This window comes from Crotalus tigris, unplaced genomic scaffold, assembly GCF_016545835.1.
Source record: "Crotalus tigris isolate CLP2741 ecotype Arizona unplaced genomic scaffold, ASM1654583v1 scf7180000024441.2113493, whole genome shotgun sequence".
NCBI lineage: Eukaryota > Metazoa > Chordata > Lepidosauria > Squamata > Viperidae > Crotalus > Crotalus tigris.
The window spans coordinates 2,002,379-2,025,274 of record NW_024100610.1 but is presented as its reverse complement, the minus strand read 5'-3'; the positions used below and the strand labels follow the sequence as shown (position 1 = coordinate 2,025,274).

At 45.7% G+C, this 22,896-nt stretch overlaps 1 protein-coding gene across 7 annotated transcripts in view; it reads right to left on the bottom strand.

Annotated features, from left to right (window-relative positions):
* NACA (nascent polypeptide associated complex subunit alpha) overlaps positions 1 to 22,893 on the bottom strand; it is a 36,319-nt gene extending 13,426 nt beyond the window's left edge. The window contains exons 1-5 of one of the 7 annotated variants that reach the window (XM_039331994.1): positions 22,754 to 22,893; positions 21,336 to 21,407; positions 8,118 to 8,225; positions 5,081 to 5,158; positions 744 to 3,545 (exon numbers count right to left, since the gene is read on the bottom strand). In XM_039331994.1, the coding sequence (XP_039187928.1) occupies positions 744 to 3,545; positions 5,081 to 5,158; positions 8,118 to 8,225; positions 21,336 to 21,405 (3,058 nt within the window). In that variant the 5' untranslated portion in view covers positions 21,406 to 21,407; positions 22,754 to 22,893. The other 6 variants (XM_039331996.1, XM_039331995.1, XM_039331997.1 and 3 more) reach the window with 6 other exon arrangements.
* Between the last annotated feature and the right edge of the window lie 3 nt (positions 22,894 to 22,896).

Here is a 22,896-nt window from a genome sequence, read left to right as displayed (position 1 = left end):
CTGATGCAAAATTCTGATACCTTTATCCCAAATTGCATATGCATGTGACTACAGTTAAGTGATTGGTAACAGGACAGAAACACCAGACTACTTGTTTCTACTCTCTAACAGACATGAATTTAACACAATATATATGTTAAGTATTTAATAGGAAACTTCCTATTTATACACACTCACACATCTTCCAAACTACAGTTGCAAATATAGACACTGCACAATAATCTAAAGAGGGACATCAACATTAGACCACAAATTCTTCTAGAATGAGGGTAAAATATCACCTCATAGCACAGAACATTTATGCAACTGCTATTAACAATATGTACTAGATATGCAACCACAGGCAAAACACTAGAAACAAAAAAAAAAAGCAGACTGAAACAACAGAGTGCCATTGAAAACAAAGCAATGATTACAATTTCTAGGTTAGTTCTCATCTAGAGATATCAGCTTGGACAAGGCTTATGACACACACATCATGCCCAGTGATTCAACTTTTCACATTAGTAGTGTAGATAAATAAATCATAATATGACATAAAACACAAATCACAGTGTGTGCAACAAACTTCAACTACGATAACTTAATCTAGGCTTATTTTGACTTAGTAAATTTTAAGTGGCGTTTTTCTAGTCTAAGAGTTAAAGCAGAGGGAATTCACACTCCATGCCTGTATAACTAAGTTAGTATCCGGTGAGCGGCCTTTGATATCCATGCACACAGCAAACCGAAGAGGCAAATACCCTTGTCATTCTTCAGGAAAGGCTGTTTGACAGGAGGAGGTGGTAAAGGAGCAGTTGCTGGAACCTCAGCAAGGGGCACAGCTGTCTTAGGAGAGAAATCCACCAGGACTGGCTGCAGAGGTGACTCCTCAACATGTACCTCTGGAGGGATCAAAGGTGGCAGCTCGTCGTCTTCAAGGGTAGCAGAGGTAGGGCTGGGGGTCATTTCAGGGGCTAAACCAGGTGCAGGTGCAACAGGGGGTGGTTTGGGAAGCACAGAGGAAGGCTCTAGCTTTTTCACAGGGGTAGAAGGAGGGGGTGCAGGAGAAGCCAGCTGAGTGAGAACGCTTGCAATGGGAGAAGTAGAAACAGAAGGATCAGCAGGTGTGAGAGGCAAAGGTGCCATTTTCTGGGAAAGCATCGCCTCCCCAGATGAAATGGAAGCCTGGTTCGTGGCTAAGGCGGAGACAGTGGAGCTAACCAGGCCAGGGGGCACTCTGGAGCTGGAGACAGGACTAAGAGTTGCTGGAATAGAAAATGCTGCTGCAGGGGAAATGGGAGAAGCCACTGCAGAAGTCAGAGGTGCAATGCCAGGAGGAGGGATGACAGTGGCTACAAGGTCAGGAGAGGAAAGAGGTTCAAGAAAAGCAGCAAGGGTTCCAGGAACGGTCACTGGTGCAGGCACCTCAGAAGGTACTGTAGAGGGTGCTGGGTGAGAAACTGGCATTGTTGGGCCTACAGGAGAAGTTACTGGGGCAGGTGCAGCTGGTGTCACTGGAGCTGAAGCAGTCTCTGCTACAACTATAGGTGGCGCCTGACGTTCAGAAGGAAGTACCGCTGCTGCTATTGCTGGATGGGAGGCAGGTATCAATGAGCTAGGAGTAACCCCTTCAGAGGCCACAGGAAGGGCTGTAGATTCAGAAACAGGTGCAGGAGTATGGGCAGTAGGTGTTACAGGACTAGAAACATACTCTGCCATAGACAAAGAGCTAGAAGCAAGTTCAGAAGTTGAAAATGGCTTCGTAGCAGATGCCGGTGAGACAAGACCAGGCTCTGCTGTAGTCACAGGGCCAGAAACAGCTGCAGGCTGAGTTACTGAAGCAGATACTGAAGAAGCAGGAGCTGGTTTGAAAACAGATGGAACCATCTTGGAAGCAGGTGGTAAAGGGCCTAGGGGAGGCGTTATTGGACTAGAAACAGATGCTGAAAGGGAAGCAGACTCCACCGGGGGTCCTGTACAAGCCACAGGACTAGAAACAGTTTTCAGAGGTTGCCCTTTGGGTAGTCCTGGAGCAGAGATTAGTTCTGCTGCTGTTGCAGAAGGGAGAACGGGCTCGGGAATAGGCACCGAAGAACTAAACTTCATTGGGGGCGAGGGAGGAAGCGAGGGTCTAAGAACAGAGCCTGATGAGGACATAGGATCTGAAGAAATTTCTGAAGAGGAAGCAGATTTTACAGAAGGAAGTACCGTACTCAGTTCTTTAGAGTTAGAGACTGCCGTGCCTGGTGAAGTAGAGCCAGAAGTAGGAGCTGAAGCAGGTCTCTCTGGCTGTGAAGAAAGTGACACAGGACTAGAAGGATCTATTGGGATTCCAGAAGGGCCTATAGATTCAGAAGCAGATTTCATTATTGGACTTGCTGTGGTTAGAGCATCAGGATGTTCCGATGGGAAAGGGGGTTTCACAGGGGACCTGGCAGGAGCCATCTGTTTAGAAGTCAGCATTGCTTTGTCTAGAGACGTAGTCATAGAGTCAGGAACGGCTGTCAAAATAGGAGTTTGCAGCTGGGAAGAAACAGATAGTGGACCAGACACAGGGCATACTTCTGGGGCCGCAGGACCAGATGCCAATTTCACAGGGGGCAGAGAATCAGAAACAGGTTTGCCAGGGGATCCTTCCGGTAACAGTAGCATAGAAGCAGGCTTTGCTGGGACCATGATAATGGATTCAGGACCAGAAGTAGACTTTACAGGTAGTATTGCAGGGGCAAGCTTTGCTGGAGGTAAAGCATCAGCCCCAGAAACTTTAAGAAAGGAAGCAGGGATCTCAGAACTGGAAATAGGTGCCAAAGGAGTCACAGGATGAGATGCAGATTCTGCAGGTGACCCTGCAGGACATCCCAGAATTGATACGGGCATTGGAGAAATGATGGAACTGGGAATGGTGACAGAATCAGGAAGAGGGGGAATGGGATTGATGGGTATGGAAGGCTGGTGAGAGGGAACAGAGGATGAAATGTGAGCCCCTGGATCGAGAGCAGGAGTCACAGGATTAAGGATAGGAGGTGTTGGTGACAAGGCAGGAGCACCTGCAGACTTTGGAGGGAAAGGAGTTGGACTAGAGGGTGAAGCCACAGTAGTAGGAGCTGGAACTTCAGCGGGGATGGGAGCTGTAGCCATAGAAGGAGACACAGGAGCAATTGGGAGAATGAAAGGAGCTGAGACAGGAGATGATGGAATTGGAGAAACTGAGGCTGCAGAAGTTGTCCCTACTGGGCTTATAGGAGATGTTGATGAAGCAGAAGTAAGAGATTCAGAAGAAATTACTGAGGCTGGGGGAGAAGCTACAGGCCCTAAAGGTAGGGATATGCCAACAGGTACAACGCCAGCCATAACTGGTGGTTTCATGGGGGAAAGGGTCTGAGATAATATAACTGAGTCAGCAGAAGACAAGGCAGCATCGGGAGTGGCTTGTACTGAAGAGACAGAGGTAACCAGTTCTGGTGGAGTAGTAAAAGGACAGAGGCTAGCAAGGGGAGAGTTAGCATCAAGGCACAAAGAGGAAGGGTGGAGGGGGCTATAAATAGAAGAGGTGGAAACCGCTGCTAAAGGAGAAAAAGTAAATCAGCATTGGAAAAATAACACGTAAGCAGAAAAATTAAGTTACCCATAAAGCCTCCCACATGGAAGTGCTATTACTTGTAGGGGATAAATTATTACAGCAGCTGCCAGAAAATATATATTTTTTTCTCCCGTCCCAAACAACTTTTCTTGGATACTTATTATTTTTTTAGCCATTATATCATTGGCTTGCTCTTGTGTACTGTATTGTATTATTCTTTTATTTATTGTGTAAAATATTATATTTTAGTGTGTTCCAAATTGATAAAGTTGAGATAATTTGGCAGCATGCACATTTGATGAATAAAACAAAACTGTCTTTGCAGCCACAACACTTCAGAAAGACTCAACATTTCCCATAAAGACACAGGTAGAATTAAGCACTCGAAAGGCAAAAGTATAATCTTCCTTGAGTTGAACTTATTTCCTAGTCACTTTCTTCCGTTTGAGATATTATTTTCTCATATAGTAGTTTCCTACCCAATTAGTTGTTTTGAGATCAGCCAAAGCCAGCTACTATACCAGGGGCAATGACTTGTGGACTTCAACTCCCAGAATTCCTGAGTCAGCATGGCTGGTTCAGGAATTCTGGGTACTGAAGTCCACAAGTCATAAAAGAGCCAAGGTTGCCTACTCCTGTACTATACCATAGCTAAGCTTTTCAGGTAGTTGTTGGTTAACAACCGTCTAATTCTGCCTCTCTTCGAACAGTCCTGGAAAAAGTAGATTACGACTGGTCCTCAAATTATGGCCATTTATAGCATCCTCAATCACATGACCATGACTTGAGCATTTTGCAAATGATGGGCATGTACAATGGTCACAGTATCCCATGGTCATGGTATTGCCATTTGTGGCTCTTACTGGCTTCTGACAAGTAAAGTCAGTGGGGAAACTGGCAGTAAGTCGCAAGTCATGGTCATATGACATCAGGCTTAACTACCATTTGCTTAATGACTGCAGCCGATCAGTGTAAGATGGGTACAGTCATGTGATGTTTCACTTAACCACATCACTTAGTGCTGGAATTGTCAGTCCCAATTTCGGACATTAAGTGAGGATTAATTGTAATCACTACTGGCACAAGTGAATCTTACCACAAATCCAACTTTTAGCATGTGCTAATAGTCTTTTCTTTCTATCTCTGGTAAAGCTACTAATTCAGGAAACAAGTTGCAGCATTTAAGCTTGAAGCATTCAGTCCAGTGTGGTGCATTGGAATTTGGAAACTTTGTCATCTATCTTAATGAGGAAAGCCTCTGTGACTTCATGTAAAGTTTATTGCAGAAACCTCAAGCAAGTCAAATTGTACTGTATCGACCCATTTCAGGCAAACCATTTTAATCTATGAACCCAGGCATTTCATAAGCTAAACTAAGGACAGAACTTGAACATAGTTTTGGAGCCTGGCCTTCAAGTATAGTGATACCAACTACCATTCCATCAGATTGCAGGCCATATTAAAGTAACTGTAAATATACTGTTTAAGATGGCATATGCTAAGATTAAGAACAAATACCTGATGCTAGAATGGGAGGCTGAGAACAGACTGGAGGTGCTTCAGCAGCACCAGGGAAAGAAGCAGGAATGGCAGATGCTGAATGAGCAAAATCAACAGTTATTAAACAGCACACTGATAAAACAAGTTCTAGAACAATCCAGAAGACTCTGTTCTTTCAGCTTGATCAATACAACCAATAAAACTGCCACAATAAAGGATTTTGGATCAATTCATGGACGTCATGAGGATTCAGGGGTATTAACTTTGATGGCATTATAAATGACTCTGAAGCCAATCTACTGAGAAACTATGGGCTTCCTTCTACAATTGGTTGATTTTGAAAACAGACAGCTGGACTAGATGAGCTGGGGTTGTGATAAAATAGGCCACTGCCTATGTTCTTATATACTACACATGCATCAGAAAAGTTGCATTACAGTGACTTGCAAGTCTCTTGGGATGAAATTATTTAGAAAAAGCTAGAAGCATAAGCTCAGAGAGGTAATATAAAATATGTATTTGTTTGATTGCATGGGACAAGGAATCTCATGTGACTTAAGGGCTCTGGTATCTTCAAATCTTCCTCTAGTTCAGAGGTGTCAAACTTGCAATGTCACGTATCGCATCGCAACATATCACAACTTTTCCATTGCCAGCAATGGGATAGGCGTGGTTTCACCATGACACATCCGGCTCACGGGCAGGCAGTTTCACACCCCTGCTCTAGTTTATTTTATTTGACTTATTAATAGAATTTATATGGCTGCCCAACTCAGTGACTCCAGGTGGCTTACACAAGTAAAATCCCCAAATACAAAATCCAATATACATTACATTAGATTGGCTTTTCCAAACTAAGGAAAAAAAATCGTTAGAAACACGAATCCTGGGTATAATCATATTATAAAAACAAGCAAACACGAACACCAGGAAAAATTTAAAACTAGAAACGTTTAATCTAATGCCAAGCTTTCGTCGGCCAACTGCCGACACCATCAGGACTTAATCAAGTAGGACCGATGACAAGGTCCAGGAGCCGTGTGCATAAACTGACCAGCACTATAAAGGAGACTCCCATCGACCGGTTTTAAGCCCTGATGATGTCGGCAGTTGGCTGACGAAAGCTTGGCATTAAACGTTTCTAGTTTTAAATTTTCCCTGGTGTTCGTGTTTGCTTGTTTTTAATGTATGTATGTATGTATGTATGTATGTATGTATGTATGTATGTATGTATGTATGTATTCTGTGGTTTTCGTGGGTGTTTGTATGTAGGCCTTTGGTTATTCGGGTTTTCTCCCGCGTCAAGACACTTCCAATTTGATGCGGGAGAAAACCCGAATAACCAAAGACCTACCTACCCTACCTACCTACCTATAATACAAACAAAAATCCTTTATTCCTTTATCTAGACTAGTGGGTGAGCTGGGCAAAATCTTTTGCTTGGGTAATAAGATTAACAGTGTGAGTTGGGACGACAACAGGATTGGGATGACATCCAGAATTCAAGGCAAATATAGCAAAAGAGTGATGTAAAAGCTAGATTAAGCATGTGCTCAGACTGTGTCAGTATGAAAACTAAATTTATGAAACTCAATCCTATTCCATTTTGAAGTTGATGCCTTTCTGCTGCTTGCACTTAAAATTCATATCTTATTTTAAAATATTCCAGAAAAACCGCTGGAACCCAGAAGACGGAGGGGATTAGTCTCAATCTCATCATAATTGGCTGTTTTATAAGCTATGAAATTGCCTGGTCTTAATCCTATATTTTTCTATTAGGCAAATATAAGAGAGAAAGCAAAGGCAGACTGAACTGCAGCTTAACAGCTCATTTAATAAGGAAAACGGTCACATTAAAAGATTAGTGATTCATATGTCAATTCCTGTGCATCAAATCTTAGCAAAACTGGTGAAGCAGTTGTAACACATGACTGTAGGAGATAACTGAACATATATTCCAAAATAAGAGTTAAAAAAAGTTCTGGAACAAGGTAGCAAAGCAGTCCAGGATACAATCAGAAAGTGATAAGGTTCATCTTGGTAAGTATAACTATTTCTCTGTGAAACACTGTACATAGCCATGAGTCTAGCACAGAGGTAGGCAACCTTGGCTCCTTTATGACTTGTGGACTTCAACTCCCAGAATTCCTGAGCCAGCCATACTGAGGGGAAAGGAAGAGGTTTCCAAGCTGAGCCATGCTGGATCAGGAATTCTGGGAGTTGAAGTCCACGAGTCATAAAAGAGCCAAGGTTGCCTACCCCTGGTCTAGCATTAATTTGAAAGGATTATTTATTGATGTTTCCACCATTAGAAACGTTTTAGAAAAATTAAGATACAACATTTCATCTGACTCTCCAAATAAAATGCCTATAGGAAATAACAGAAGGCAAACCTAGTATGAATAGTCCTGGACTTACAACCAGTCGCTTAGCAACCATCTGAAAGGACAAAAGACCCCTCCCCCCCAAAGGTATTTGTGACCTGGATTCAAAGTTCCGATGGCTACCCATCATGTGATCTCATTTTGGGTGCTTGGCAACTAGCCCACATTTATAGCTATTCAGAGTGTCCTGCAATCATGTGACCATGATTTATTACAGTTTGGCCAGAAACTGGCATTTACTTCCAGTTTCTGGTAAAAAAATGCCCATTGGGGACAATGGGTTTGCTTAATGACCATGAATTCACTTAATGATTGTGATGATTCCCTTAACAACTGCTGCAAAATGTGTTTTAAAATCGGATCAGTCATGTGACGACCCATTTAATGACTGGCACAACTTATGAATGCAATTCCAGGTTTCCGGTTGTGAGTCAAGGACTATTTGTTAACACTTTATGAAAGGATCAAATACAGTACTGACCAGCTGAAGAGAGTCTAGTTTTTTTTTTCTTCAACTTTCTGCTGCTTATCGAGAAAGAGAGAATCAAATATAAGGCAGCCAATTAAACAGAGCTGGCATTTCAAAAACACTGGAGTATTACCGTGCTTTTCTTTAATTTTAAATCAGATATATATGTGTGGCAATTCTGCTGCTTTAACTTCGGACCTACCTGAACACTCTAAAGCAGTCCCAGCCTGAGAATCCTTGCCTCCTACCTCAGGATTCTTAGCAGCAACTGGCTTATTCATCGTTTCCATGGGGCCCCCAGGAGCTGGAGCTACAACAATAGTTTCAACTATTCAGAAATCCTACAGTGCCCCTATATATGTTTTTTGAGGTCAGCTGCTCAAGTGGAAAATATATCCAATCATGCAGAAAGATGTGTTATCCTCAAGTTGCCAAAGACAAACAGCACAGGAATAAAAAAAATAGTATAGAAAATGCCAGTATTAGAAATAGACAAATCAAATCATCTAACCGAATTAGTGCCATTGTACTGGCAGATTTGAATTAATTCAATGCCTACCTTCGTGGCTTCTTCAGATTGTGATAAGATGTTTACATGCACTCATTTGAATTCAGTTAACATCAGCTGCTGAATGTTAGTAATGATGCATCAAAAGCCAATCTAGATGAGCTCATGATGCATTAGCAGGGATGACTACAACCACTTCATCATAGGACAAAAACCAGTAAAAGATAACTTTAAAAAAAATGAGTTGTCAGAAACCGCTTACTATAATACATACTGAAAACCAAAATAGCTTGTGTTAATTTGAATTATCCGCTAGAAATGCATTTTGGATTTAAAATGAGGTTTTTTTCCTATATCACAGACATGACAATTTAAAATAGGTCTCTCTCATTGTTCCAGAAATAGAGCTAGACAAGATTTTTTTTTTTACCAGTCTCATAATTACAAGCCAGTTTACAAGCTTAGATAAGTAAATCTGAAGCAACTGGAACATGGTAGAGGCAAATTAGACTCAATGGTTGTGAATACGGTGGTCCTTCTTTAATGACTGCCTCATTTAGTGACCGTTCTCAGCTAAAATGATGATTTAAAACTTTAGAACCAATCCTTGCATTTATGATCTTTGCAGGTCTGTGAAGCAAAGCAAAACTGAAGTAAGATTATAAGCAGAGTCACAGTTACTTAGTGATTGCTTTGTTTAGTAACCAAATTGCTAGTCCTAACTGTAGTTGGCAGGTCCCCATATCCAATTGTCCCCAACCTTTTTGGCACCAGGGACTGGTTTCATGGAAGACAATTTTTCCACAGATTGGGGGGGGGGGGAGGAGCACAGAATAGATGTGCAGTTTTGCTCGCCTGCCGCTCACCTCCAGTTGTGTGGCCTGGTTCCTAACAGGCCATGGATTGGTATCAGTTCTGCAGCCCAGGGGTTCCCTTCCCTTAATCAATCTCTCCTTTGCTCTCAGTACTTGAATATTCATTTAGACACACTGTTTCCACTACGGAAAAAGTCTGCTGCACGTTTCTCCATACTATAATGGGGTCAGGGCATTTTCTGGGATAGAATTTGGGGTTGGAAGTCCACCCGGGGCTGTGGGATGGGGAAATAATCCTTGCTGGGAACTGTTTTCTGCGTTGTATTTGGTCAAATGATGGTTTTGATGAATTGTTAAGAATGAACAGCATTTTACAAAGGAAGACATAGAGGAACTTTCCATTCAAACCATGCAGTTCTTCTCTAACTTGGATTTGGTGCAAAACGTGAAGATTGTTTCCTGGCTCCAGTGCAATGCCATGTTTAACCTCTACCCCCCCCCCCCACAAAAAAAGAGGTGGATCTAAGTGTACAAGCAACTATATCTAGCCGGATGATGCAGAACTACTTTTTGGCTGAGAGCACACCCGTGTCTGATTTCCACTGGGCAGACTGTATACTCTTTAAAAGCATCACTTTCCAAGTCAAATGATGCAGGGATGATTTGCACAAGAGTGATCAGGACTTAGGCAAGTGCTTCTAGAGTAAACTAAAGGTTTAATCATGGCCATTCATAGATAGATAGCAGAGAAAACTTCCTTTAAAATATCTTGGTGTAAGATTGGCAAAGTGCTCTTCCCTGCTCTCCAGTGCTAGAATTGATGAGGGACAACTCTTACATGCAAATGGCTTGGTTACCGTGTGTAGGAAAGGCAAGATCTGGGAATAAAATCTGATGTTGCAGACCCTCCCTTCATTTTGGGCTCAGTAATAGAAAGCTCCCCAAGTGAATTCATATATGTAGATGGTAGAAAATCACTTGGATTTTATAATAGTCTGTACGATTTTCTAACTATTTCTAGTTTGGTAAGATAACTCCAATCTCCTGGCACATAGGTCTACTGATGTCCAAAAGCTCTTTTTAAGAAACTGATAGGTTGACTAGATTGAGGTATCAGTTTCCCAACAGTTGGGTGCTATTAGCATACTCAGTATAATTTTGTTCTCCAGCTCTGAACTAGTCTCAGGAGCCTGAGTTAATGGAGATTGGGGAAGGCATGTAGCAGCTCTTTGGGCCATGTGGCATAAAGGTGTTTACTGCCCATAATTCTTGAGACAGGGAGCATGAAATGAAGTTATTTTGCCTTGAGCTGAAGGGAGCTATCAGAACATCCACTGTTAGATCGTCAACATAATCTGCTTGAACGCCCTGAGGCTGAGGTCCATTATCTGAGTTCTAAACCTCAGCAGTTGAACTTATCTGATGCTCAGCCAAGAAGTTTGTCTTATTCATCAGCTTTGATTTGCTGAGTTTTGGTAGTGCTATCTTTTCACAAGTTCTTTTAGATTATCCCAGAAGATAGAAGCTTTCTTCAACTATTTATCCTAAGTAGGGGTCTGCAACCTTAAACACTCAGAGCCACTTGGATTATTTCCCAGAGAAAACACTGGGAGCCGCAAAACCTGCGTGTGCACGCAAAGGGTGGGGAGCTTGATTAAAGAGTTTAATTAAAAGGGGCGTTGGTCTTACCTGAACGCCTTTTCTCAGTACGGAGATGGATAATCCACGGATGGGTTTTCTCTGTCTGCCTGCTCTTGAGACCAAGTAGCCAAAGCTTGACACGCCCCCACTTCCTGTGGAGTCCATTCTTAACGAGGGCGAATTGGCTGATGATTGACGAGGTATTGGCTCTCAGCTCCCTACTAGCGGCCTGCTGGCCTTGGGGTGGGTGTGGATTATCCATCTCCGTACTGAGAAAAGGCGTTCAGGTAAGACCAACGCCCCTTCTCCAGTACAGGAGATGGATAATCCACGGATGGGACGTACCAAAGCCTCACTGTCCCAAGGGGTGGGAAACAGATAAGGCCGGTAGATTGATCTCTGAGACAACTTGCTGGAGGACCCTCCTACCAAAGGAGGCGTCCGCCGATGCAAAGCGGTCTATCTTGTAGTGTCGTATAAACGGGGAAGGCGAGGACCATGTCGCGGCCCTGCAAACTTCCTCGATTGACGCCTGGGTAGCCCATGCCGCCGAAGTTGCAGCGCTTCGGGTGGAATGGGCTGTGAGATGACTTGGGGGCGGCAGGGATGATACATTGTAAGCTTCTGCGATACAGCTTCGGATCCACCTTCCAATGGTGCCCGCGGAAACTTTCCGCCCCAAGGTGCCCGCTTGGAAGGACACAAATAGGGCCTCCGATTTGCGGAAGGGTTCTGTACGCTTTATATAACGCCGCAAGGCTCTGCGGACGTCCAATGTATGCCACTGCCGCTCCCGGTCATGTGTTGGATTTGGACAGAAGTTTGGGAGAATTACTTCCTGTGTCCTGTGAAAGAGTGAATTCACCTTCGGTATGAAGGCAGGATCTAACCTAAGGACCACCCTGTCCTTGTGGAAAATGCATAGGTCGTTTCTGACTGACAGTGCGGCCAGTTCCGAAATTCGTCTGGCCGATGTGATGGCAATCAGGAACGCCACCTTTAGCGACAGGTGTCGCAAGGAAACGGTCGCCAATGGTTCAAATGGTGACCGAGTGAGTGCGTGAAGGACTCGCGGTAGTTCCCAGGACGGGTACCTGTGAATTACTGGAGGTCTGGTGTTATAGGCGCCCTTGATAAAGGCGCGGATCCTGGGGTGGTGAGCTAAGGGAACCGAATCCGTGCAGGTGAGGAGGGTGGACAAGGCCGCCACTTGCCTGCGGATGGTCGCGGGGGCGAGGCCTCTGTCTAGTCCCTCCAAGAGGTAATCTACTATCTGAGGGATGTAGAGTTTGTGTAAGTCAAACTGCCGTTCCCTGCACCAAAGGCAAAAATTTTTCCAAGTGGAGTCATAAATGCGGTTTGTTGCCGGACGGCGTGAAGCTTGAATTATGGTAATGGCCCCGGGAGAGAATAGTTCCTGTGCCATTATCTGGCGCTCAAGTGCCAGGCGGTCAGTTGTAACCATTGGGGTTCCGGGTGACTGATGGTTCCCTGGTGTAGGGACACTTGATGAGGGGGAATGTTCCATGGGGGCGACTGAGACAGGTTCATCAGGTCGGCGAACCACGGTCTCTGTGGCCAATATGGTGCTACTAGGATCACTTCTGCCCGCTCCTGAATCAGCTTTCGGATGACCGCCGGTATGAGTGGTAGTGGGGGAAAGGCATAAAGCAGACCCTGAGGCCACTGAGTTCTCAGAGCGTCCGTCCCCTCTGCTCGCGGGTTGAAGTAACGAGAGTAAAATCTGGGGAGCTGGGCATTGTCTGATGATGCGAACAGATCGAGGATCGGGTACCCGAACTTGCGGGAGATGTCTAGGAACAAGTTCGGGTGTAGCCCCCACTCCGAAGGGTCCACTGTGGTGCGGCTTAGGAAGTCCGCTTGCTGGTTGTTGACCCCCGATATGTGTTCCGCTTTTAGTGACTTCAGATTGGGCTCTACCCAGCTGAATAGGAGTCGTGACTCTGTCATCAGGGTTTTTGATCTGGTCCCCCCCTGCCGATTGATGTGCGCCTTGGCTGCTACGTTGTCTGTTAGGACTAGAACGTGGTGGCCTCTGATTCTGTCTTTGAATTGTTGCAAGGCTAGGTGGATAGCCCTGAGTTCTAGCCAGTTGATGTTGTTTCTCAGATCCGTGGCGGACCAACGTCCCTGTACAAACTGGGAGTCCAGATGGGCTCCCCAACCATACAGACTGGCGTCTGTAGTGATGGTAACTCTGACTGGTTCCTTGAAGGGTGACCCCTTGGTCACGGCCCGAGAGCACCACCAGCGTAGCGCCCTGCGGATTTGTGCCGTGACCCTGACTAGGTGGTTGGATGCGCTGGTGTTCTGCCGTTGGTAAGGGAGCAGAAACCACTGTAGTTCCCGTAGGTGGAGCCTGGCCCAGGGTACAATGGCTATGGCCGATACCATCTTGCCCAATAATTGGGAAAGTGTTAGTATCGGAACTGAACGTTGCCTGTGAACCCAGCGAGCCAGTTCCCTGATGCCGGCCACCCGGTCTTGGGAGAGATAGACCATACAGTTGGTTGTGTCTATCATGGCCCCCAGATGCAGCAGCCTGGACGAGGGAACTGTCTGGCTCTTCTGAAAGTTTACTGAGAATCCGTGTAATTGGAGGACGCGAATGACGGTCCTTACGTCCGCCTGAGCTGTCTGTAGGGATGTTGCTTGGATTAGTATGTCGTCTAGGTAACATTGGACGCGTATTGGGATTTTTCTCAGTTTGGCGGCTACCGCTGCTAGTATCTTGGTAAATACCCTGGGTGCCGAAGATAGACCGAAGGGGAGAGCTCTGTATTGGAAGTGTTTTCCCCCGTAACAGAAACGTAGGAACCGGCGGTGGTTTGGGTGGATGGGGATGTGAAGGTAGGCTTCCGTGAGGTCTATCGATGCCAGGAAGTCTCCTTCTCTGATGCTTCCCAGGATGGACTGAAGGGATTGCATCTTGAATTTTTTGTATGTGATGTAGCGGTTGAGGTTTTTTAGGTCCAGGATTGCCCTCCATCCTCCTGAAGTCTTTGGAACCACGAAGAGGATGGAGTAAAATCCTCTGTCTCTGTATTCCGCTGGGACCGGTTCTATGGCTTGAATGTCCAACAGGTGTTGGATGGCCTCCTGCATGAGTTTGCGTTTGGTGGGGTTCCTGGAGACCGAGCAGTTGATGAGTCGGTCTGGGGGTGTGACCAGGAACTCCAGGGACAGCCCGGACTGGATGGTTTGTAGTACCCAGTTGTCCGTGGAGGTCTGCTCCCACTGGTGGAAGAAGTGAGCTAGTCTTCCTCCAATGGGTAGGTCTATGTAGGAGTCATTTTGTCTTCCGGTACGGACGACCCGTTCCACGAAAGGGTCGTCTCGACTGGTTTTGTTGTCTGGGCTGGAACCCCGGTCTGTCGTAGGGGCGGCCGTACGGTTTGTTCTGCCTGGGAGTGAATGGCTTGGGTGCCTGACTGATAGGCGTGGTTGTCGGTTGGCGAAAGGACTGCCTACGAAAGTAAGGTGTGGTACGTTTGTCTGACCTTTTGTTCAAGTGTGCCATGACCTTCCGCTTGTCTTTGTTCTCTACAAGATAGGGGTCCAAGGCCTCCCCAAACAGACCGTTGCTTGAGTAAGGGGCGGTCGCTAGCCGCCACTTAGCCTTGGTGTCAGCTTGCCAGTGTTTTAGCCATAGCATTCTCCTGGCAATTATGTTGGATGCTATGGATCTGGATGAAAAAATGGCCGATTGTTCGTATGTCCTCCATAGGAACTATGGTTTGTAGTTGTTGCAACCAGATGAGGGTGGCCCGGACAAAAAAGGAGGCCGAGGTGGCTGCTTTGATGGCCCATGCCGCTGTCTGGTGGGTTTTGCGAAAGGCTTGTTCCCACTTTTTGTCATCTGCCTTAAGGGCCTCCACTAGGTCCCCAGCCATGGCTGTCTGGGAGACCAAGGGGGTCCAGGCTTCATCTACTTTAGGAATTTCTAAGGCCTCATTGAGGTCTGTGGCAGTGCTGTATAATTTTTTGTCCGTACCACTCACTGATGGGAAGGAAGCGGGAGAGTCCCATGGCTTCTTGATCCCTTTCAGGAAAATGGCGGGGCAAGGTATATGGTGTTGCGTTGTCACCTTTTCTACGAATACGGGTCTGGATGTGGTGGCCGGTGTCGCTTGCGGCTGAGAAAACTGATCCGTCCCCATGTCCGCAATGGCTGTGGCCTTGCGTAGTATCGTGAGGAAGCGGTTGGGATTAAATAATCCCCCTGAGGGGGGCTCAGGGGGAAGTTCCTCATCCTCTGACATAGAGATCCCAGGTTGATCCTCCTCTTGTGGTGAAGAATAACCACTCATGGAGGACTGGGCCGGGGAGACGGGTTCCTGAATGCCTGAGGACTCTGAGGGGAGTTCCGAGTGTGGCATGGCTGAGATGGAGAGCCCCTAGTCGTGGTGGGCAGAGCGCTGTGCTAGGGCTCGGTCCACCACTTTGGTTAATAGGGCCTCTAGCCGTCCATCTGCCCAGATGTCCCCTATGTCATTACCTTTGGGTGTGGTGACCGCAGGTGGAGAGTTGGACTCAGTGGTTGTGCCTGCCGCCGTGGTTGTTTGTTGGGCTGATGTAGATGGCGGATCCAGTGGTTGCGGTGTTCCTGGAATGGACCACGCGCTCTGGGTTGATGTGGATGGACCCAATGGTAATTCCATCTCGGTGGCCGCTATTTGAACCAATTCCAATTGGGCCTGCCTCTGCGCTCTGGAGAACTCCTTCTCCAGGGCCTGGTGCCTACGGCTGGCTTGCTTTTCCGCCAACTTGGAGGGCCTCTTGAGCGAGTGTTTTGTCTTCGCTTTGCACTTGCCTGCCGCCTTCTGGTCAGAAGGTGTGTTGCAGCCGTAATTGGGAGATGAAGGGGTCGTGCTCATGGATTGAGGCAACGAGGGTCCCTCCATTCCGTTTGAGCAGTCCCAGAAAAACTGAGAAGACGCTCAGGCAGGCAAGTATTGGCGGGAGCGAAATTGGAACAAGTACCAGGACTGTTCCCCTGATCACCCGACCACAACAAAAATATTCTCTCTGGGCTAAGGTCACGGTAGCTGAGGGAGGTACCGAAGGCACGTTTGGAACCACTCTTTGGGTTCCGCCCGGAGGCCTTAGGTGACCAGGCAACGTGCACCAGTAGAAAAAGGAAAAGGGAGGCAAAAAATATCAGTGGCGACCTCAAAAGGGTCTGTAGGCCTGACTTAATACACAACAGGTATCAAATGGCGGTCACCTAGAGCGGAATTTATTCTTATTAATACTATTACTATTATACTAATAATAGGAACAACAATAATAAAATAATAATAACAACAACAACAACAATGGTGATGATGATAATATTGTGTGTTCTGCCTTTAGGCCTGTTGGCCCTGCAGTCGCTTAATTTTTAGCTTAAAAAAAAAATTTTTTTAATTATTATTATTTTTAAATTTTATGTATTTATTATTATTATTATTATATTTTGTCCTATTATTATATGTGTGTATCGGGGGTGGAGCGCTGGCTGTGCGCTCCTATTCGCCTTTCTCTGGCAAGAGATGGCAGCCGCAGCTCGTTTCTCCCTGAAAACGGGCTTTGTGGATCCCAGGAGGGTTCTCTAGCCTCTGTTTCTTGGTTGGGGCTTACTCCCTTCCTGTGCTTCGGCTTTTTAAAAAGGAGGGTGGCTGCGGCTCGTTTCCCTCTGAAAATAAGCTCCGCAGCCTCCCAGAAGCTGCTTGTGCCCGGGGATTTAAATTTGGCGCACTGGTGACGTTTTAAGGGAATCCCAGTCAGGGATTGCCTTTGTTGCCTGAAAACGGCAACTAAAATGGCGCCCGCGGTTGCCCTGGGCTGCTAGGGAATCTCCGATGATCCGAATTCAAGTTTGAATCCGGACCTGGAGATTGTTATTTTTTCCCCCAATTTGAGGAAAAAATCCCTTGGAAGGTTGGGGAGAAAAGCTCAGCAAGTGGTCTCTGCTGATGCCTTCCCCCCCCCCTTTTCCACCTCCAGAGCCCTGGGGCTGGCTGGGATCCGTGGGGAGTTTCCCCCCCCACACCCCCTTTTTCAATTTTAATATAGGATCAGGGATGATCCCAAGGAAAACTTAGTGGTTGGGGAAAAGGTTCAGCAAGTAGTCTCTGCTGATGCCTTCTTCCCCCCCTTTCCACCCCCCAGAGCCCTGGGGCTGGCTGATATCTGTGGGGAAGTTTCCCTCCCCACCAATCCCTTTTTTAATTTTAGGTTTGAGATCAGGACTGATCCCCAGAAAATTTTGTGGTTAAATTCCTATAGGTGGCAATTTTTTTTTTTTTTTTTGGAAGGGGAAGCCAATTATCAAGGGATAATCAATCAATGGATTTCTTGTCTAACCTGATAAGCTGAAAGCCACGCCAAAACGAGTCTTCTCGAGCAGAGACCAAGTTAAGAATGGACTCCACAGGAAGTGGGGGCGTGTCAAGCTTTGGCTACTTGGTCTCAAGAGCAGGCAGACAGAGAAAACCCATCCGTGGATTATCCATCTCCTGTACTGGAGAAAGAAAGAGTTCTCTCTCTCGTTCTCTCTCTCCCCCCCTCCCTCTCTCCTGCTCACCTGGCAAGCTGGCTTCAGGCTCTTCTCCAACAAGCTGACACACATTATTGGGCTGGCTCTCTCCTGCCCTTCCTGCTGAGACACAGCAAAGGGAGGAGCCCCGCCCAATAAGCTTGTCAGCTCGCTCTCTGCAAATGGCAAAGGAGGCTGCGAGCCGCAGGACAAGGCTCAAAGAGCCACATGCTCCGGAGCCAAGGGTTGCCGACCCGTGTCCTACCTAAGCAATCAAGCCTTCTCTCCTAAGGGTGGTGTTCTCTGATTAATAAAGCCTGGTCAGAGAGCCTTCCCTTTCCAAGAGTCACAACCTGAGAGATGTCTTCACTTTCAGTGGAATTGATAGGTGTCTTCTGAATATTTGGACTATTTGGTCCTGGAAAGGGAGAAGCATTTACTTCAGGGAAGGGAAATTTCAATAATACATCGATACAAACAATCATCTAACCCTGGAGACTGTGACAATTGTAAATTTCAAGCAGCTGGTTTGGAGGAATTGTGTGACAATCTGTTGGATGGCTCTTTTCTGTTCTTTACAAGGGAGATCAGGTCTCTTTGGTGTCCACGATGGTGTCCAGGTGCTGTAGGGCATGTGCTGGTTGAAATATGCTCTTGACTCTTTGATGTATAATCATGATGCATATGTCTCTCTTTGCCTGTTCTGTCAAAGGGAACTTGAATAGCAGGTTATTTACCCAGAGGTACACATGTACTCCCTATGATTTGAAGTGGACTATGATAGTTACTATCGCCTTCATGTATATTCTGCGAGCTGACTGGCTAAATGAGAAATTCCCCGATGCTGAAACCCAAGGAATGTTCTCTGGGATTGATAAGTTGGAATATGTAAATGGGCCACCTGTTAAGTCTAGCAAACCTGTGGCATATTTTTTTCTAAATATTCTCTCACTGGCTATCATGTTTTCAATCTTGAACATGCAGTATTTGATATGGCAAGATAGTCTGCTATTCCCTGTTCTTTTTGGATATCATTAATATGGAGAAGAAACCATAAACTCTCTCACCCATGTGACCTCTAAGGCTAACAAAGAAGGCACATGGGTGAGAGGGCCTGTGATTTGGTGACAGCTTATAGCAGATGTTTGGTTGTTCTATACGACTAGGAAGAAGTGACACTCTTGGGACAAGGAGGCCTGGTAAATGTGATGGTATGTGTTAGATTATCTTTAGGAATATTATATCTGATATGAATCCAAAGGTAGAGCAGTGTATTGGCCATCTCATTACCTAAAGGAACAATGACAAATCTACTGGATTTGGACACCACTATGTTGGCTAAATTCTCTAGAAAACATTAAGCATGGAATTAAAAAGTTAGAAATTAAACTATTTATTTGGCCTCCTCGCAGAAAGCTCCACGGAATCTCCAGACACTATGTTACTGTCCATTGCTGACTACTAGGTTAAGGTCTCCCCAAAAGGAAAGTGAAAAGCCATGAAAACTAAATAAAGCAAAAAGAAAAAATGTCACCAGGGCAGTTCTAGCCATGCTAGCTTGCAGGCTTGTCTACTCTCCAGAGGAAACCAGAAGGAACTATTGCCTTCTACAGCAGAGGTCCCCAACCTTTTGAGCACTAGGGACTGGTTCAGTGGAGAAAGGTTTTTTCACGGACTGGAGAGTGCGTGGTTTTGTGTGCTGCCTACATCCCACGGATGGGGCTTTGCTTGTTTGTGCAGACCGGTTGCTGGCATGCCACGGCCTGGTACCGGTCCATGGATTGGGGACCCATTCTACAGGACGTGACATCACAACCCTTTCTAGCTCTCTGGAACCAGAAGGAGAGCTGTATCTATTTCTGAATGCCCTTGCTCTGGTGTAAGAATAGAAACAGGTACTTGATGGCTGCCCAGAAGAGCAACATCTGTGCTGCCCAGAGTGCTCTTCACAGAACACTCAATGGAACTCCAAAGTTTCCCTATGCTTTCAAACCACACTTGCCATCCTTGGGATAGAAAACACTATATTATAACAATTCAGCAGTGGACAATAAAATGAATTTTAGGTTTTATGATAATTGTAAATCCTATGTTTAATTACTGCCATATTACTCTATTAGGTCTCTATCTTTTTGTAGCTCTTTGTTTCTTAAATGTTTTAATAAATACATGAACTTATTTACAAAAAAGAAACAACAACCCAGTAATGGACAAATGCCACATACGAGTGTGTATAGAAGCCAAGTCATAAATCATGTAGTATCCCTTAAGCTTCTAGCCAGAAATGTGGCAAATAATTAAATCTAATTATTTGCTATCCAGCATACAAAATTTCCTCAAGATATATCACTTGAAACATAATAGGGAGTAAAGTTCAAAATTAGTAAATCCAATATAGTAAAGGTATGCACACAACACACCCAAACACATTAAAATACAAACAGGGTTTTTAAAAGCTCATAGCTCACAATTCTAATCCATCAAAATGAGGCACACTCTTTGCCAATCTCATGTATAGCCAAGCACATCATGCTTAATAAATAAATGCCAATCTGCTCTAATATCTCATCTGATAACCCCAACAAATAAATATATGAAGAAAAAAAATCCAGTAGCTTAGTTATTAGTATTGTCCATATACATTAAAAGTAGCTGTCTTCCTGATGTTCTGGATTAAAGCACAAATTAACACTCAATTAGCACTTGTGGGGAGTGGGAGGAAAGCTGCTCCAAAGTATCAATGAAATGGAGCATTTAGTTCCAGCCTTCAATCATGCTGTTGTTCACTCCAAAAACATTCCCCAAATATGTACGTAGCCATTTGTAATGTTTCCTCTAAATCAGGGGTGTCAAACTCGATTGAGGGCATCAGCAGTGTGGTGGCCTTCAGGGAGGTAGGAGGGGCTGGGAGGGCATGGATAGGTGGATATGGTCAGCTCATCGCTTGCATTGGGGTGTGATAAGTGGGGCTAACGGGAGATCTGAGGGTCTCCGGTGGAGGGGGGGTGGGACTGGGGCAGGCACCGGGACCTAGTCCACTGGAGGAGCCTTGCTGTCCCTCTTGGTGGTGCGGGCTGCCCAGGACCCTGGGCGGTGGGCACCCGTTCTGGCCCTCAAGCTCCTGGGGCGCTGGGACACTGTGACCCAGCCGGCTTCCTGGGGGGTGCCTGGCCAGGCATGGGGCAGGTTTGGGGCTGGGCTCAGGCGAAGCCAGGAGAGGAGTTCCTCCTGTTTGCTAGGGCCATTGCAGCAGACAGGTTTATCTCGCATGTGCAGCGGAGCTGGAAGATGAAGTTGGACAGTGGGGGCCCAGTGGGCAGGAGCCATGGCATGATATCTGCCTCACCGCAGCCCCACCATCCGTCTTTGCTTGCCCACGCTTGCTACGGCTGGGATGTGCCCCCCCCCATGCTTCTGCCTCTGTCTGCTTGGAGGGCTAGCCCGGTACTTGGACCCACCTGCCCTATGCGGGCTGTGGAGCTCTAGGGTGCCGGCTGAGAGGCTGGGGCTGCTGCCAGGCACCGCCCGTCCCTGTGCGCTTGCCACCTCCTGTGTGTGTGAGGGGGTGCACCCAGCCGGTCTGGGGTGAGCCGGGGCAGCCGGTCTTTTGCCATCTCCAGGGTGGCACCGTGGGCCAGATCTGGGCCCATCGTGTGCCAGATGCAGCACACAAGCCTTGATTTTGACATGTCTGCTCTAAAATTCTTATTTAACCATATAGCAACCCTATCAGATAAATGTGTATTTTTAATTCCACTACTACAGATAAGAGGATGAAGATAACAGATGATTTCCTTAAGGCTATTGGGCAAACTCATGGTTGAATGCATGGAACTCTCTCCACAAAGGAGTTCTATTGGTCTTCATGCTGATGGAGAATGTATTCAAGGTATCTAAATCATCCAAAATACTAACCTGTCTCAGCCTGAGGCTGGGGCAGCTCCTGTTCTGTTGCTGGGACAGTTTCTGTGGCTTCTCCAGGCATTTCTAATAGAAGAGGAACAAAATAAAATATATTTTTCCCTATATCTTATCTATTATAACATTGTAAAATACTTTACTACAATAAAGACTTAATCTGTTGCAGTCACAATACTGAAGCAAACCACTTACGTATAAGAACTTTAGGTACAGTATTAAGCTATTAATCCCAAAAAAGCAATTTATTTCTATATTCAACTAAAAGTTTTAAAGTATTCAAAAACATTGATTTAGTCTTCATTTTTGTAATCTTATAACTGCCTTATTTCAGTTAAATGGTCAATGCTTATGATCTAGCAACAAAAATTAAGGTCCAATTATTGGTCTGAAGTTTTTAGTGTATATTCTGCCAGTTCAACTGTGAAAGATGTATACACCTAACGCAAGTATCCATAGCTAAGTTTCTTTACTAGATATTGTTCATATTGAAAAGCCTTTACACACAATTTCTACCCTCCTCTAATAAAGTGTGGTTCTGATTTAACAGAGCTCCTTGGGTTTTTTTTAATCATACTTCCATCAATGTGTACCTTCCATATATATATTTTATAAAGTCAACATCCCTTTGCATGCCACTTCATCAGAAGGATGAACTGAGCAAGGGGACAGTTTCAGTACTCCTTCCACTAAATATATTATGCCTGTGTGTTGACACTACCACCGTCATTATTCCACTTATCATCCTAAAAGTTTTATTACTAATTTTTGACCCATCTTTGCTCGGTCCCTTGATTTTATGGGAATACCTTCCAAGAACAAAGTGTGTGAATAGCAAGGAATTCACTCTCCGGGCAAATTCTGTTACCGTACCGATACTTGATCAGATGCATAAAATCTATGTGGCCCCTAAGAATCGATTCCAACTCTGGCCACAACCCTTTCAATTATTTATAACACAATGTTCAAGGGAAAGGAGCCATCGTTTAGCAGAGATCATCCAACCACCGACCACAATTAAGCACAAACCAAGACCAGTCCAAGAATGTAAAGCTCTCCTGTTTCTAAGCTGAAGACCTCCTGCTTTAGCCGAAACACCAGAGTCTTTCTAAGTAGGGACGGCCTTCTCCCTGTGCGTTCAATACCGAACATCATTTTCCGTCCCCAAACTCCAGTGAGCCTCTGGCCGTGAACCGAAGTCTTTCCAAGGCCGCCCTGACGCCGCATAACCCAGAGCAAATGGCCCAAGCGGCCTATTCGGAGCCCCCGCCGAATCTAACCGTCCGAGCTCCCCTCGCCGCCATCGGCACATCCCCTTGAGCGACTTCAGCTTTTCCCACTTAGGCGGCTCCCCGCCAGCCGGGTTACAGAGCCATCGGAAGCAGATGCCGGCGGATACAAACGATGAAACTTACTGTACGAGACGACCCGGGCGCAAGATGGCGGAAGAAAAAGACAGAACGGTGAAAGGGGGGCAACTTCCGGTATGCGTCAGAACAGCTTCCGGGTCCTAAGAGTCTGTTTTACCACGTGCTGTTTCGGCAATGCTTCCCGACTC